A 14,847-nucleotide genomic window follows, 5' to 3' on the forward strand; every position below is an offset into this window, starting at 1 on the left:
TACTAGCAAGATATTGGCACTGGATCTTTCAAAGCTTGTGTGTAGATGGGTTTAAGCCTGGGCAGAAGGGTTGTATTTCCAGATGCAATTTAGAGAGAAGGGCCGGGTCATGTTGGAGATTTTTAGAACAGTCTTAAGCTTATAGGAAGTTGGTTGCAATCTCCTGGCTGTAAAAACATATTCCCAAAGTAGTGCTGGGACATGGATGTTACCCAGCTGTATTATGGTACCTCTTTTATCCCTTGAGTTGTAATTAGACAGAGGAAAAACTACAAACCACCGCAGTGTCAGATTCATATTAATCGAAGACCCGTGGCAAGCTGCCTGCTTGGGTTTCAGGTTGGCTAGCCTGCCAACAGTGTCTGAAGGCGCAAGGGCCAGGGTCTGGAACTTGGGAGGCCGAGTATTAGGATCCATGTAGCCCAGAACTGGGATCCTAGGATCCACTGTCCCTCCCATAGCATTAATGGGACAAAGGGTTTATTTGATTTGGGCAGGGGGCAGAGGTATTCAGGAACCCTTTTCCTTTCTCCTCAACCCACAGACTTCCTTTTTCTCACCTCTGCTAGTTCCTTTGTGGATTTCCGAGTGTCTGAAAGATATAAGGCATATTAACATATGTCCGAAATACTTGTAATAGCATAATTTTCAAATAGAAAAGAAGAAATAAAGGAATATTCCTTTAGCCCTTTGCGAAAATGAGGGTTCATATTTTGCTTTCATGAAGAATAACGAAAAAAAATGGGTTTTTTAACCTTGGGTAGGGTAAGTTCTCTTGTTATACTGAGTGACGTATTCCGCATAACTTTTATGGGAACTGTCATATCTGTGTTTATGTGTCTGTGTTTCACCGTTAGTGTCTCAATCCCAGGAGCAAATGAAGCAGATGCCACAGCTTTATTGCAAGAGAGAAACTGTGCCAGGGCAGAGTTGCATCCAGACATCAGCAGTGTCGAAGGTGACTTGTATCCTACCAGCACCTTGGGTCCTCCGCCTGACTGTTAATATAGTACGAATGTGAAGGGGGGACAGGTGGAGGAAGAGGAGTCTGCGCGTGGGTATTGTTCAAGCTGAATGCATTACGTTCCCTCTGCCAGGGCCTTGGGTGGCATCAGCTTTGTCTCTCTTCGTTTTGCAGAACATAAGCCGCTCCACCCCCCAGCTCCAGCACAGCCTTGTGCTTAGCCCAGCTGCTGTTACAAAGGAGGTTTATAGGTCCTGTGACTGCCTCTCGGGAGCTTTCTGTGGAGGCATTAATGACTTTTTCTTGACTAGACCTAGCTCTCAGCCTAACTCTCTAAGCCTGTGCTCGTAGGCAGGTGAAAGCTACAGCTTTTTTTAGCCATCCTGTATTTTAAATATTTGTAAAGCTGATACATGCAGCCATTTACCAAATACGTCTTTTCCTTTCTCCGGGGGAGGCTAAGGTTTCTTTAACATCCAAAGGAATAGTTTAATTTATTCAGGATTGCCTTAGCTATCTGGAGAATTTGCATACTCTTTCAACTATTATTTCCTGTGGAGGAAAAAGAAAAGAAAGTCTTTGTCTTTGTAGTCCCTGTGTCTTCCAGAGCGATTTAGAAGTAACAGCATGAGGAGAGGAATCCAGGACTTATATTGTTTTTCAATCAGCCCGTCCTTCTTCCTCACTGGCACAGAAGATACTTAATGGTGGTATAGTTGGAAAAGGCGCTGAAGTAGTTTCCATTAGCAAACAGAAGACATGTTTTCTTCCTGAATGTTAATTAGAAGAATGTTGCCTACGCTATGAAGTAGAGTGTGAAGACAGATTCCTTTAATGGCTGGAGTGCTCCTATGTGAAGTGTTCACTCTAGTAGTAAAACCTGCTCCCACAGGAAGGCTCAAGGTGCTAGCTGCCTCTGTCTTGCCTGTGAATATACGTATAGTTTTGCTTGTGAGAGTTCTGGAGCTTACATCTGAACTCTGCAGATTACTTCAGGTACCACGTATGGGGTGAACAAAGGCAGAAAAAGTGGATCTTAGGTTTTAAATTGTGGTAGCTAGTGCCATTTAAAATATCTCTCAGACCTGATTCAAGTGTATGCTGATGTTTCTGCATCTATGACTCTGACGTGGGTTGACTGTAGGTTAATCTCCTATTCATTTTGAATAAAATAACTTATGCTATGCCTTTCCCTCTAATAAGTCCAAGTCTAGCTGGACTTACTGATATCACTGTATTAGCAAAATCTGCAATAGAACTGCAATTTGTATTGGTAAAAGACTTTCTTCCACTGTGACTTTCCCAGCTTCCTAAATGAAAACTAAAGTCTCCTTCTGTGGTATAAAAATGTCAGTTAGGATTGTGATTCTTTGAAGTATTATATCAGGAAGGATTTATAGCGTAGACCTGGTCTTTTAAATCAAGTGTTCAGCTTGAATATGTGAGATAGGCACTGCTGAAAAACAGAGTAGATTGAAGCGAACAGTTACTTTCTGCTTTGAAGTTATCGTTAGGATGGAATTAACAACTGTGTTTTCAGGGAAGGAGTCTGTTCTACAGGATCGTATGACTGACTTTGCACGTCAGGTTGAGTAATCTAGTGTAGGGCAGAAAGAAGGAAGTGTAGGGCAGAAAGAAGGAATTTTGAGAAGCATACCTTATATTTAGAAAAAATAACTGGGAAATAGTCCTGTGATTTTTCTATCCCCAAACCAAATTGCTCTGTGATTTACTATAAAAATAGCTACTTGACTTTCCCTGTCCATTTATGAATTGGTAAGGTAATATTTTACTTCCACTTACATATGATGTTTTTTCATAGATGCCCAAATTCTGATACCCTTAATAATGTGAAACAATAGATTACTCTGGTTCCATGAGTGCTCCTTCTGGTCAGACTAGGGGATGCTGGTAATAGCTAGGTCTAAGAGGAAAGATCTAACACGAAGTTCTGTAATTTATTTTAGTAACACAAACTTTTATTTATTACAACTCATGACAGGCTTCTGGTTGGACAAAACGGTAAATAATAATGGTCATGATCTTAGGAGCAGCTAGAAAAGAGCAGAACTAAGCTGACATTTGGAAACTTGAAGTGTAATTTGAAACTTGCTCAGTATTTTGATAGTGTTTGACTAGTTCTAATATACTGATAGATAAACTAGGATGAGTACTAGAAATGCAGCATTTTATCTGAGGCAACTGTCATATTTCCTGATTTTGTAGTGATGCTTTTTGTAGTTCTCAACAACAGGCAGATCTTGGATAGCATACAAAGCTCTTTGCTTGTGGAAAAAGTCTTGCTTAAAAAAAAAAAAAAGAAACGTATCTTTACAAAAATAGATTTTTATTATTACAATAATTTAAAAGAAGATTTTTTCACCATTTCTGAACAAACAATATTGGAATTATCAGTAATAGATCTACAGGCACAAGGATTGTCATGGCTGTTTCATGTTGCAGGTGTTGGGTCCGCTTCACGTATCTGCATCTTTACAAACTATCTTAAAATGACAGCAAAAGTATACTTTAGTGTTTGAAAGAGGTAATTATTCAGTGAAGCTTTCTAAGATGAGAAGTCAGAAGGAATAATTCTTCACTCTGTGCTTGCATTGAAAAGGTGAATACTTACTTAGGGTTCACAAGCACCATCCAAGCAGAGGGAAGATAGTGAAGCACACATATGCCAGAGGTCAGAGCCAGGGACTCTGTGCTGTTCATTGGCTTGAACATTTTCTGGGTTCCACGTTATCAATGGCAATGCTTAAAATTATTGCCTGAATGGAGAAACACTTCAGTTTGAGTGGACCCAACCTTGGAAGTACTTGTACATGCTTATTGTCACCATGGTTCAAGTAAGTAAAACGCACATTTGAATAAATGCAAGATTCATTCATTAAACTGCAGCCTGTCCCTGCTTCGATCAAAACAAATTAGTTTTGTCATTAACCAGAATAAGAAAACTCTTAGAATACCATAACCTTCTCTACATTAAAGAAAAAGCTGCAAAAACATTACATATTCATAGGAATTTCTGGAGCCCTAACATAGCTCAGTTTCTAGTATCGAAAGCACTATCTTGACAAAAATCTGTCTGAGCAAGTCTAATGTGAATTGTTGTAAATCTTAATGTAGGAGGGCTTTAGATTCAAAGAGTGTCTCTTAATTTTTTGCAATTGTACTTTGCATTCAGCTGTTTTAAACAAAACTAAACATATATCTGTAATGTCAAATGATAACACCTAAAACTTTGGATTTCTGAAATGAAGTACACCAAACCACCTGCGTATCTAATCAAGTACTTTTTCTGGATCCCAAGTTACAAGACTATAATGAAGTCATACAAATTATCCCACAATATAAAAATTATTATGGGTCCTAACTGTGCACTGGGATTTCCTATGGCCTACTAGCAGTTCCCAAGTCCCACGAAAGTTCAGTGAAATTTAGGTGGTGGCTCCACTGTATTTCATCCTTCATTCCTTGTTAGTTCAGGATACCTAGTGAATATTTCGGAGAGCAGCGTCTGAGAACACTTTGAGACACCTTCACAGAGCCTGATTTTTCATGGGGAATGTACCAAACACTCAAAATCAGAGCTCTCTGTATGACTCAAGCCAAGTTCTCAGAGCTAAGACTTCCAAAATCTTTTTTTCTGACTCTTGCCCTTACTGAATTTCACTGTCTGAAATACAAAACTTCATCGTTGTGCTTACATGACTGCATTAAGCCTATTAAGTACGATTCAGTTCTTTCTAAAACTGTTTCAACTATTGCAAAGTATGGATCATCTCTAGATAAAATATTCTAAATTGTAAGACATAATGAAAAGTTTCTTGCATGCATCTTCCCCGTAATCTTAAAATAAAAAAGCTGAAGCAGTGCAAGCTTAGTAGGGGAGAGTCTTTCAGTCCAGTCTCCTGAGCTGATACTCCCTCTCCAAAGCTTTATCTTCTTCATTTAACTAAAGGCAAAGTTTTCTGTTAAAAAAGCTGCATCCTTTGATAAAATGAATGAGAACCATTTTCGCTTGCTGTGGAAACAACAAGACTTAAGTGCATGAGGTGATGCACAGTCAGGCAAAATGTTGCATTATCTATTACTACTGCTCATTGGACTGCAGTAGTTCACAGAGTTTCACATACCAGTTTCTGGATGTCCATCTCTGAGAACTTGAAAAGTTTCTCTATCACATGATTTAATCCAGCACAAATTTCAGGTTCTGATCTCTGTGATCCACTGCATTTATCTTCTAAGCAAGATTGAGAACTTTCTTTACCTTTTTTAGGAAAATATGAAAATCTAGGACATTAAAGAAAATGAAACTATGTTCATTAGTGTAGCAAAAAACATTGTTTACATTGAGTGCCCTAACTTTTCTCATCCTTTCTTTGCTGACAGGTTATTTCTGATTACATCTTGGTAAGGGTTTTGAATGATTCCATCTTCATACCCTACACTTCAACTATAGGAAGTAGAAACTTGCGTAAAAGCTTTAGAGCAAAACCTGTATACCCTTGATCAGCAACACCCACCTCCCCCTTTTAATTTTAATAGTGTTGTCATTTTAATGGTCAGTCAGTAATAAGCAATACAGAAAATACCTGACAGCAGTTTACTTTCAATTACACCGCCACTCTTGTGTTTCCTTTTTGCAATGCTTAGCACAAGAAGGTCCTCACTTGGCACTGGAGGACCCAGGCATTGCCGTATTGAAAGAAATTGTGACAGAGGCTCCGTTATCGATGTAATAGTGCTATTCAGTCTGGCACAAGCATAGGCACCAGCCTGACCTAAGGGTCGCTGTAGTCAGCGAACCTAAAGAAGTACCACTTGACATTCGGATCCTTGGGATTTTTTGTTTTCTGTGCTCATTGACGATGCAATGGGAACTATACTAACTTCTTAAAACAGCCTCGACTGTTTTGAAGATACTTTAGCAAAATACAGGGCTTTTGACTGAGTTCTGCAAACAGTGAATCAGCTCATCGATGCATTCTTCACTATTCAATCTAACATCAGACACTTTGAGAAGGATGATTCATTTTTTTTTCTGGTAGAGAAATTTTGAGGCATCTGAAGTCCCAGCTTATTCACTAGACATTATGATCCCTGTGTCTGGCCTAAATAATCAGACAGGCAGTAAATATTCATTGAAATGCACTGCTTGACTTTTTTTTTTTTTTTTTTAAATCTTAATAAATTTCCCATGTCTAATAACAAAAGTTTCATTTCATTACATAGATCTTGCAATATAAAGCAACTAGTGTGGAGACATATGTGGAATTTCAAACCTGGAGTGCTTTCATATTGCTACAAATGGTTTCTTACCAGATGAAGTAGTTGTGCAATTCTTTTGACAATTATAACTTCATTATTTCACAGTACCTGTTTCTTGTGCCCCCCTTTCCCTCCCCCCGTTTCCATGTTTCACTAAACATACCTTCTTCCCTGGGACCAGCCACTGGTACAACCACATTTGATAGGTTTTAAGTTGAAATGTTTCAAAAATGAAACCCTATTTCTTTTCCCACTCCAATAATCTCCTCTGAGAAAAAGGTTTGTTACAAAAGTGGCTGAGGGTAAGAACAGACAGCCAAAAAGCTCAAGTTTTAAGACATGCCTATGTGCACTGAGATAGTGGTTCAGGAACAATCCAGCCTGAACTACAGCATGCCTGAAGACTGAATTTCAAGGCTAATTCTCTTTGTCTTAAATATTATTTGCTAAATATCATGGAAGAAAAACATAATTTTAGCTGTGATTTGTACTTATAGGTTGACTTCTGATGTGGGATGCTTTGACAAAAGCAAAAATTATGGGGTAATAGAAAAGCAAGCTCTTCAGCATGTTAATCAGAATCAGTCTTCCTGTTAAATGTTTCCTCCTTCAGGTCTTGACAAGGTGATGGCTTTTGGAGAATGGAGGTTCCTAATATCATCTATGTGCTGTACCAGATACCATGGCTTCTGTCAATCACTTGTGAGTTTGCCTTGCTGGCTGCAAACCGTAATAGATGATTATTTTGTCTACTTCAGAGAAACTGGCTCAGTGGGCCTTTCTGTTCCTAAGCGTATGTCATCTTCCCGAGATAATTAGATGGTACATATCCTTTCTGACCTTTTGCTTCTGCTAGCCACCATTCTTTATTGCCACTCAGGTCAGAAAACCGAAGTATCCTAACCTTCTGGTACTCCTGAAGACTGAGCTCCTGATCATTTCTTGCTTGAAATGCATAAACAGCATAGAAGGTCTGAAAAAGGAAAGCCACAAAACCCAAACTCTGAATTCAGAAATGTAGCCACATCTTAACCTGTCATTGTGTATTAGTATGAATTCTCTATCCAGAAAATGTGTAATAACGTATAAAAACCAGTACACAACTACATGGTCTGCAATTGCTAGACAGACTATAATGAACAAGGCCAAAAATAAAAAAAAAAAGGTAAAATTGAAAGGTCTGGGGAGTTCTGTCTGGGGAAGAACAAACCAAGCTTCAAGACCTCATCACTTTACTACACTGGTAAGGTTTTCAGCTCACACCAAGTGCCTGTTTCTGTCACACAAACGGCCTTGGATTAGATGGAGATTTTTCCAGTAAGGTTTCCTCAGGGAGGATCACCGTTCCTAAAGCTCCTGTACTCAAATGTGGCACACAGGCCTTCTGTGCCTTGCTGATCAACATTGCCACAGCCTTCTTGACAATGGTAAGTGGAAAAATCCCCCAAACTGAGCTATTTCGCAAGTTCCTGCTCCATAGGAGAACCTTGAGGTGTTGTACATAGGGTGGAGTAATGCAACGATGTGTTTTCTGTCAGACAGGACTGCAATTCATGGTTTAACTGATTATCTTTTCCTACCTCGTAGCTATTCAAGAAAGGCAAAGAACAGAGGATAACAAATTCCCATGTCACACTGACAGATTAGTGCCCATCTTCTCTGGCGTAAAAGAAAACCATTTAAATTACAAGCAGTATAATTCTGATTTGAAATAGGAACAAGAAGACAGGCACAGTGTGTATCATACTTACATGCTGGTCATCCATATCCTGAAAAGCATCAGTCCCTGTGCCATTGCTTGTGGGATTTTCGCAGATGTGAAGAGATGAGCTGCTGTCACTCTTCTTGTGCCCTGGACTTCTTGAGCTGCTGTCAGTGGAGGGCCGTGAAGAGACAAAGAGGCTGATATTATCAAAATCGTCATCACCAAAGCTGTTTTCTGCTACATCCTTCTGCACTTTGGCTGGATTGTAAGGCCTCAGGAAGGAGGAATACACATACCCTTTAAGGACTAGATACCAGAATAAAAAGAAAGAAAATAAACAAACAGTGAAATACCGTGAAAACCTTTTCAAACCCAACCATTTTATGCAGCTGTCAGTATGACAGAGGCAAACAGATGGGGCCAGAATGAAAAGAAATCAATATCCCAAAGGGAAGCTGTTATTGGGATGTTTGTGCAGAGAACTTACTTCCTGTGTCAACAAGCCATCTGCTTGTACTTCCAAAGGGGTCCTTTTGCTCCACAACAGCCACCAGTTCTCCTTCATGTAAATCAATATCAAATTCCTGTGTGGCATTGCACTTGCGCTTGGCTTGGTACAGCAATTCTGTGCTGTATGTAGACAACAGCTTGGACCTGTGGCCTTCCGTTTGACGTGGAGATTCAAGCTGAAAAGCAAAAAAACGTTATTCACTGAAGATAATGCTGAGGCCATTTCTAGAGCAACAGGGATGCCTAAAAACCACTGTATGGTGTATGTGGCAACTGACCCCACGGTTTTACACGCAGGTCAAGGAGGTACTTACACAGCTATATGTAACCGAATCTCCTTTGCATATGCAGCAAGGACCTGTCCAACTGCTATATTAATAGGTGAGCAGTAAAGGGCAAATTTTGAAGAAACGTAAGAATTTCACTAATTAAAGACCTCTTAGTGTGTCCCGTGCTCTCAAAGAGCCGGTGTTCTCTGTGGACTGTCACTTGCTTAATTGTTTTTCCATGGCAATGATCTTTGAATTACTGTGTAATATCACAAAAAAAGCATAATCCAAAAATCGGCTGAGGTGTGCTAAGGTCCCATAACAACTTGCATGATAAGGCATTAGGCAAAAAAAAAAAATCAGTGGTACCCAAACTTTTGTCTGCTTTTTGTGTGAAATTACCTCACTAAATAAGGGCAAGCTGCTATTAACTGCTGGAAGCATAGTCTCGCCAAGTTTGGTTAGAGGTCAGGGAGGGAGGTGCTGCACATCAGTGTGATCTTAACATACCACGTGTAACGGGTCTGCATGGCAAGGTTTTGGTAGTGGGGGGGTTACAGGGGTGGCTTCTGTACGAAGCTGCTAGAAGTTTCCCCTATGTCAGATACAGCCAATGCCAGCCGGCTTTAAGACGGACCTGCCGCTGGCCATGGCCGAGCCAATCAGCGACAGCGTTTTTCGCCTCTGTGATAACGTATTTAAGAGAGTGAAAAAGTTGTTGCACAGCAGTAATTGCAGCGAGTGAGAGGAGTGAGAATATGTGAGAGAAATGTTCTGCAGACACCAAGGTCAGTGCAGAAGGAGGGGGAGGAGATGCTCCAGGCGCCGGAGCAGCGATTCCCCTGTGGCCCGTGGTGAAGACCATGGTGAGGCAGGCTGTCCCCCTGCAGCCCATGGGTGGTGGAGCAGATGGCTGCCTACACCCCGTGGAGGGCCCCCGCGCCGGAGTAGGTGGCTACGTGAAGGAAGCTGTGACCCCGTGGGAAGCCTGCACCGGAGCAGGCTCCTGGCAGGACCTGTGGCCTGTGGAGAGAGAGAAGCCCACGCTGGAGCAGGTTTGCTGCCAGAGACCCCGTGAGGGGGCTCACGCTGGAGCAGTTGGTTCCTGAAGGACTGCACCCCATGGAGGAGACCCATGTTGGAGCAGTTCATGAAGGACTGAACCCGTGGGAGGACTCACGCCGGAGAAGTCATGGAGGACTTTCTCCCGTGAGGGGGACCCCACATTGGAGCAGGGGAAATGTGTGAGGAGTCCTGCCCCTGAGGAGGAAGGAGCAGCAGAAAACAACAGTGTGATGAACTGACCCTAACTCCCATTCCCTGTTTTCCCCCCTGTGCTGCTAGGGGGGAGGAGGGAGAAAAAACATGATCAAAGTTGAGCTTGGGAAAGGAGGGAGGGGTGTGGGGAAGGTGTTTTAAGATATGGTTTTATTTCTCATTACTCCTCTCTGAGTTGATTTGTAATAAATCACATTTTCCTTTAATCGAGCCTGTTTTGCCCGTGACGGTAAATGCTGAGTGATCTCCCTGTCCTTATCTCAACCCCACAAGCCTGTTGTGTTTTTTTTTTTTTTTTCTCTCCTCTCTCCTGTCCAGTTATGGAGGGGGAGTGATAGAGTGGCTTTGGTGGGCACCTGGCATTTTGGCCAGGGTCAACCCACCACACCACAGAAGAAAGAGCACATGTGCCTTACTGATGCTAAAATGAATCCTACAGCTTTCGCAGCTTCCCCTGTAAATCTGCACTTGAGTTTTTATTTTGCTGTAAACTGGACTCCTAAAAGCTCTGGAAATGTCTGATAATATTGGGAACCAGGGGGACACAGATTTCCTGCTGTGGGGGTGTATATGTGTGCATATGTGTGCAAAGACAGTACACACGACCACAGCTGAGGATGAGGAAACAAAATTTCTGAATTAGAACACTAAGATGCACTGTAAGAGTATTTAACAAAAGCAGTAATCAAAGTTTACATATACAACTTCAGACTTAACATGTGCTTAAAGACCTAAGGGTAATCAGAGATAATTTCAAGTGGATTTTCAAGATAATAACATGAAAACGTAGTGAAAAATCTTTGAAAGATACTGGTCAATGGAACTGCTTCAGCCCAACAACTTGATTCAGAGTCCCAGTGAAGAGACCAAGCCCAAACCTTTAGGTGGCATAAAAATGGATTTGTTTCAAAAGCAAAAAAATAAAAAGGATACTTCATACACAATTCAGATGTGTGGTACTCACCAGAGAAGGGACAGGTTTCTTTTTTTCCAAGCTCAATTTTCTCTCAATAAAGGTTGCACTGCTGTTTTCTTTTACAAAATTCAGCTTGTGAACCTCCTCCATCAACTGATTCTGCACTTCACAGATGCTTGAGGAAGACAGCTGCAAACACAAAGGTGGGTTAGATCTCATAAGCAAAATAGCAAGGAGATTTGAGAGAGCAGATTTGGTTTGATAGGCTGAATGCCAGGTGTCAGGAAATCTGACAAGCTACTGCTGTTTTCTGCAGAGCCCATAGTGTGCTAGGTACGAGATGGAAAGAAAGGAAAGGTCCTTGCTTAAAGAAAGTTTCTAATGATTGCTATCAGATTTAAAAGACACACTAATTTAAGTTAAATCATTAAAAAATATTCTAAACATGATGAAAATGAACAGCCTTGCACTTACACTACTGAGCCACCTGCTTTCAGATGCAAATGTGCATCTCAGCAGCTATCAGAGCGGCCAATGTGCTGTAAGGTTTGGAGGAGTTTACCCTACAGCTGTGTGTTTGTGCTGCTGGGTGCTGCCACCAGGTTAATAATCGTTGGGTAAGCTGAAGCTCTGTCTGTGGCACTGGATAAGTGCTTTCGGTTTATGCCTAATCCAAATGTAATTGCTGATGTAAACAGAAAAAATAAGCTAGTTTTGTAGGCAGAGCCTCACCGAAAACAATGCTCGATACAACAGCTTTCAAAACATGAAATGGTCGAATTACAGGGATGCAATTTCTTCATGCGGGAAAAGCCTTCATTTTCCCATTAAACAGTGCAGCTCTGTCTTTTGATCCTGACCTCACTTTCTTAATTTTTCAGCTGCCCCTAACTATAAAGTGCTGTGATCAAGCCAGAATTGCCTCACTGCAACATGTTTCTTATCTGTAGTCTTGCTCCAGTTCAGGTGAGCGGATTTGGATGTGTGGAAGGCAGCGTTGCAGCTGTGTTTCTTGGGGGGGTTCAAGTCCTCTAGGCAAACGTACAACAAAACTGAAACACTGTAGGATTTTCACACAAATTAAGAATAACTTCTCAACTTCAGTCTTCAGGTAATGATCATAATGCCCAGAAAGAGTAGAGTGGGCTGGAGGAACTGATGCCTTTTTTTGTAGTTCAGACAGACATCTTTGGTACTTTTGGCTACATAAGCAAAGTGATTTGAATGTTCTAAAAATTCTAACATAGACAAAACTATTCCTTACTGCCTAGAGATGTCTGCAGGAGCTTCTGCAGCATATTTCGGTTTAAAAGCGACTTGCTTTTCATAGAAATTATTTCATCAGATCTCCTAACCTGCTTCTCTTCTGCAGTCATCTGTGATTCTGCAGGTCTAGCAGCAATAGGAGTGTTCACGTACTTGCTTAGAATTCTTCTTCCTGTGTTTTCTGGGCTACTCAGGGTATACGCTAAGAAACAAAGACTGAAATGCTAGCAGCTGCCTCCTTTTTGCCTTACTGTAATGTTCTTGATATTACTACCACTGTAGCAGCTGGAACAGTTGCATTAGGATCATTCTCGATTAAAAGTCCAGGCCTGACAAAACTTAAGCTCAGAACTTAACCTTTGCTGAGCTTACATGGAAAAAAAAACAAATAAAAACTGACTGTGCTTAGCAGAACACACAAAATCAGTGTAGCTTGTAGGTATGTGTCCTACATAACTCCAGCCAAATCATACAGAAAGAAAAAAGACAAAAAAAGGCAGAGCTACACCTGTTTCTAATGTACTTACTGGAACAGGCACCACCACAGCAGAATTTGATTGAAGTGCTGCAGACATAATATCCCTGAGGAGGGTAATGAAACAATGCAGGCAGTTCAACACAATCTTTTTGGCTGCTCTGTTGAATACCTGAAGTTCTTCCACTAACTGTGCATTTAGAGCCTCATAGTCTTTCTTTGCCAGGTCCAGCTCTATTCCCGTTGACTTCTGAAGGTAGCTGTTGTAGTCCAACAACTTGTCATAGCGCTTCTGGATGAGCTTTAGTGGGCCTGAAAACAGGGCTTGTAGTGCCGAGAGAGGAGCCAAAACAAGCTTGTTCAGCTGAGCCATCTGGAAAGGTATAAAACAGACCCACTTACTACTATGTTCATACAGTCCTTCAGACCCAGTAACAGGTTAAGCCTGATGGCAGCCTATCAAGCAACCTATTAATGACTTCACAAGGCACTGCTGTCAGAGGCAGCTTCAAGCAGGGCCTAGCATGAGTTAGAATCTCCTTCACAACACTGCAAAAGAGAGGTAGCAGTTTTGCAGCTTAAAGTGTCTGGTAGCAGTCCCTTGGAGCACGCAGCCTGTGGTACTGCCCTTAGTGTGTTACCACTGAGGAAGAACTGGGCAAGGATTCATAATTGGAAGGCCATGCCAATACACAGTCTAGAGGCAATGAGATCTTGTTAAATGGCAGTTTGCATCTTGAACCTATCAAAGCTCTTTCTTTTTTTTTTTTTTTTTTCCTGGAAACAGCTGTAACTCAATTCCTGTTTAAACAAACACAATCAATCACTTGATTTGATTAAATTATGTTATGCTTGTTGGTTTTATCTCTAGTAATCAACAAAATTAGACACCTGGTAAAAAAACCAAAGTATTTCTCAGACTTTTCCATTAGTCTCTAATTTTCTCAAGGGATTAATATTGCATGAAACAAAATTTATTTTTGTAAGTCACTTGGTCAAATACAGCACAGGCTTGTAGTGAGTGAAACTCATCATCATATTAAAGCTCTTGGACATTCTATGTGAATTAAATTGTTGGGTTGAATGTGAGAATAAAAGAGCAACTGTCCCTCTACCCTCTGTAACACACCACAGTTGCGGACAGATCCATTTTAGCACCAGAATTGCTCTCCCAAGGCCAAGATGATGTACACTGGCTAGATAGTTCTGACTTCATTTCCACCTGAAAAACTGGGCTGTGTTTAGCAAACCAATTTTTGATGCATTAAGAAAACAATTTTTCCAAACTGCTGGACCTGATTTCTGGAAGAGAAGAGGCTATTGTGGATTTCTGCCCTAAAATTTTCCCTAAAATATAATGAGAGAGGAACGTATTCATTATTGACAACTGCACAAAGGAAAAACGAAATTAACCTGAGCCCATTTCTGAGATCTCCATTGATAGTACCCTTTCAGGAAAATATGTAAAGAACACTATGAGTTGCTCAATGAGACTATCTACTCGTTGTGTAATGTCAGAAAAAAAAGGTTTTTTTAAACCAAACTTATTCATAGGATAGAGAATCCTTGTAATTTTGTAAATCCAAGACACAGAAATAGATAATAAGTAGAAGTTAACACGGTTAATAACAATATCCACAATTAAAACAAATAAGATTAAGATTTGTTTTTTAAATTATATAGACCTTCAGAAAGCTGGGTCATGAGCCAATAGAAGTTATAAGATTTATTCTGAAAATAAAGTGGAAAAAATTGTGGAATTGCTTCTGGTTTTCTTTGATGTTTCTGAATATGGGGGCATCTTCTATACTGGGCACACTCACCACTGCAACGACAGCAAGGTACTCTTCTGCACTTCATGCAGTCATTCATTGTAAAGACATTGAAAATATCTTTCTGAATATTGACATTAATTTTTGAGATTCTTTTAAAACGTGGGAACCTCAAGGGAAAGGAAATACAACATCTTGCTTCCCTGTCATTATCTGGGAGGATGTGGTCTGTTAAAGATCCTTCTGCTTCTTGGCAGACTCTGTTTTCAGTGTTTTAGAAAGGATTGAGTGGCTATATTTTAGTCAGAACAAGCTTAGGAAAGTATAAGAAAACCTCCACCTCTGAATTTTTCCAGCTTGAGCAGCTGTTTTAAGAAGCAGCCTGCCCCATTTTGAGGAGGCATTTCAGCCT

General features: G+C 40.7%; 1 protein-coding gene across 1 annotated transcript in view; it reads right to left on the bottom strand.

The window, feature by feature from the left end:
• Nucleotides 1–7,031: 7,031 nt before the first annotated feature.
• ARHGEF38 (Rho guanine nucleotide exchange factor 38) overlaps nt 7,032–14,847 on the bottom strand; it is a 37,184-nt gene continuing 29,368 nt past the window's right edge. Inside the window, exons 10-14 of the mRNA XM_086464446.1 lie at nt 12,716–13,036; nt 10,971–11,111; nt 8,437–8,635; nt 7,996–8,255; nt 7,032–7,217 (exon numbers count right to left, since the gene is read on the bottom strand). Of these exons, the coding sequence (XP_086320572.1) occupies nt 7,032–7,217; nt 7,996–8,255; nt 8,437–8,635; nt 10,971–11,111; nt 12,716–13,036 (1,107 nt within the window). The remainder of the gene's footprint in view (nt 7,218–7,995; nt 8,256–8,436; nt 8,636–10,970; nt 11,112–12,715; nt 13,037–14,847) is intronic.

This window comes from Leptosomus discolor, chromosome 4, assembly GCF_034619465.1.
Source record: "Leptosomus discolor isolate bLepDis1 chromosome 4, bLepDis1.hap2, whole genome shotgun sequence".
Lineage (NCBI taxonomy): Eukaryota > Metazoa > Chordata > Aves > Leptosomiformes > Leptosomidae > Leptosomus > Leptosomus discolor.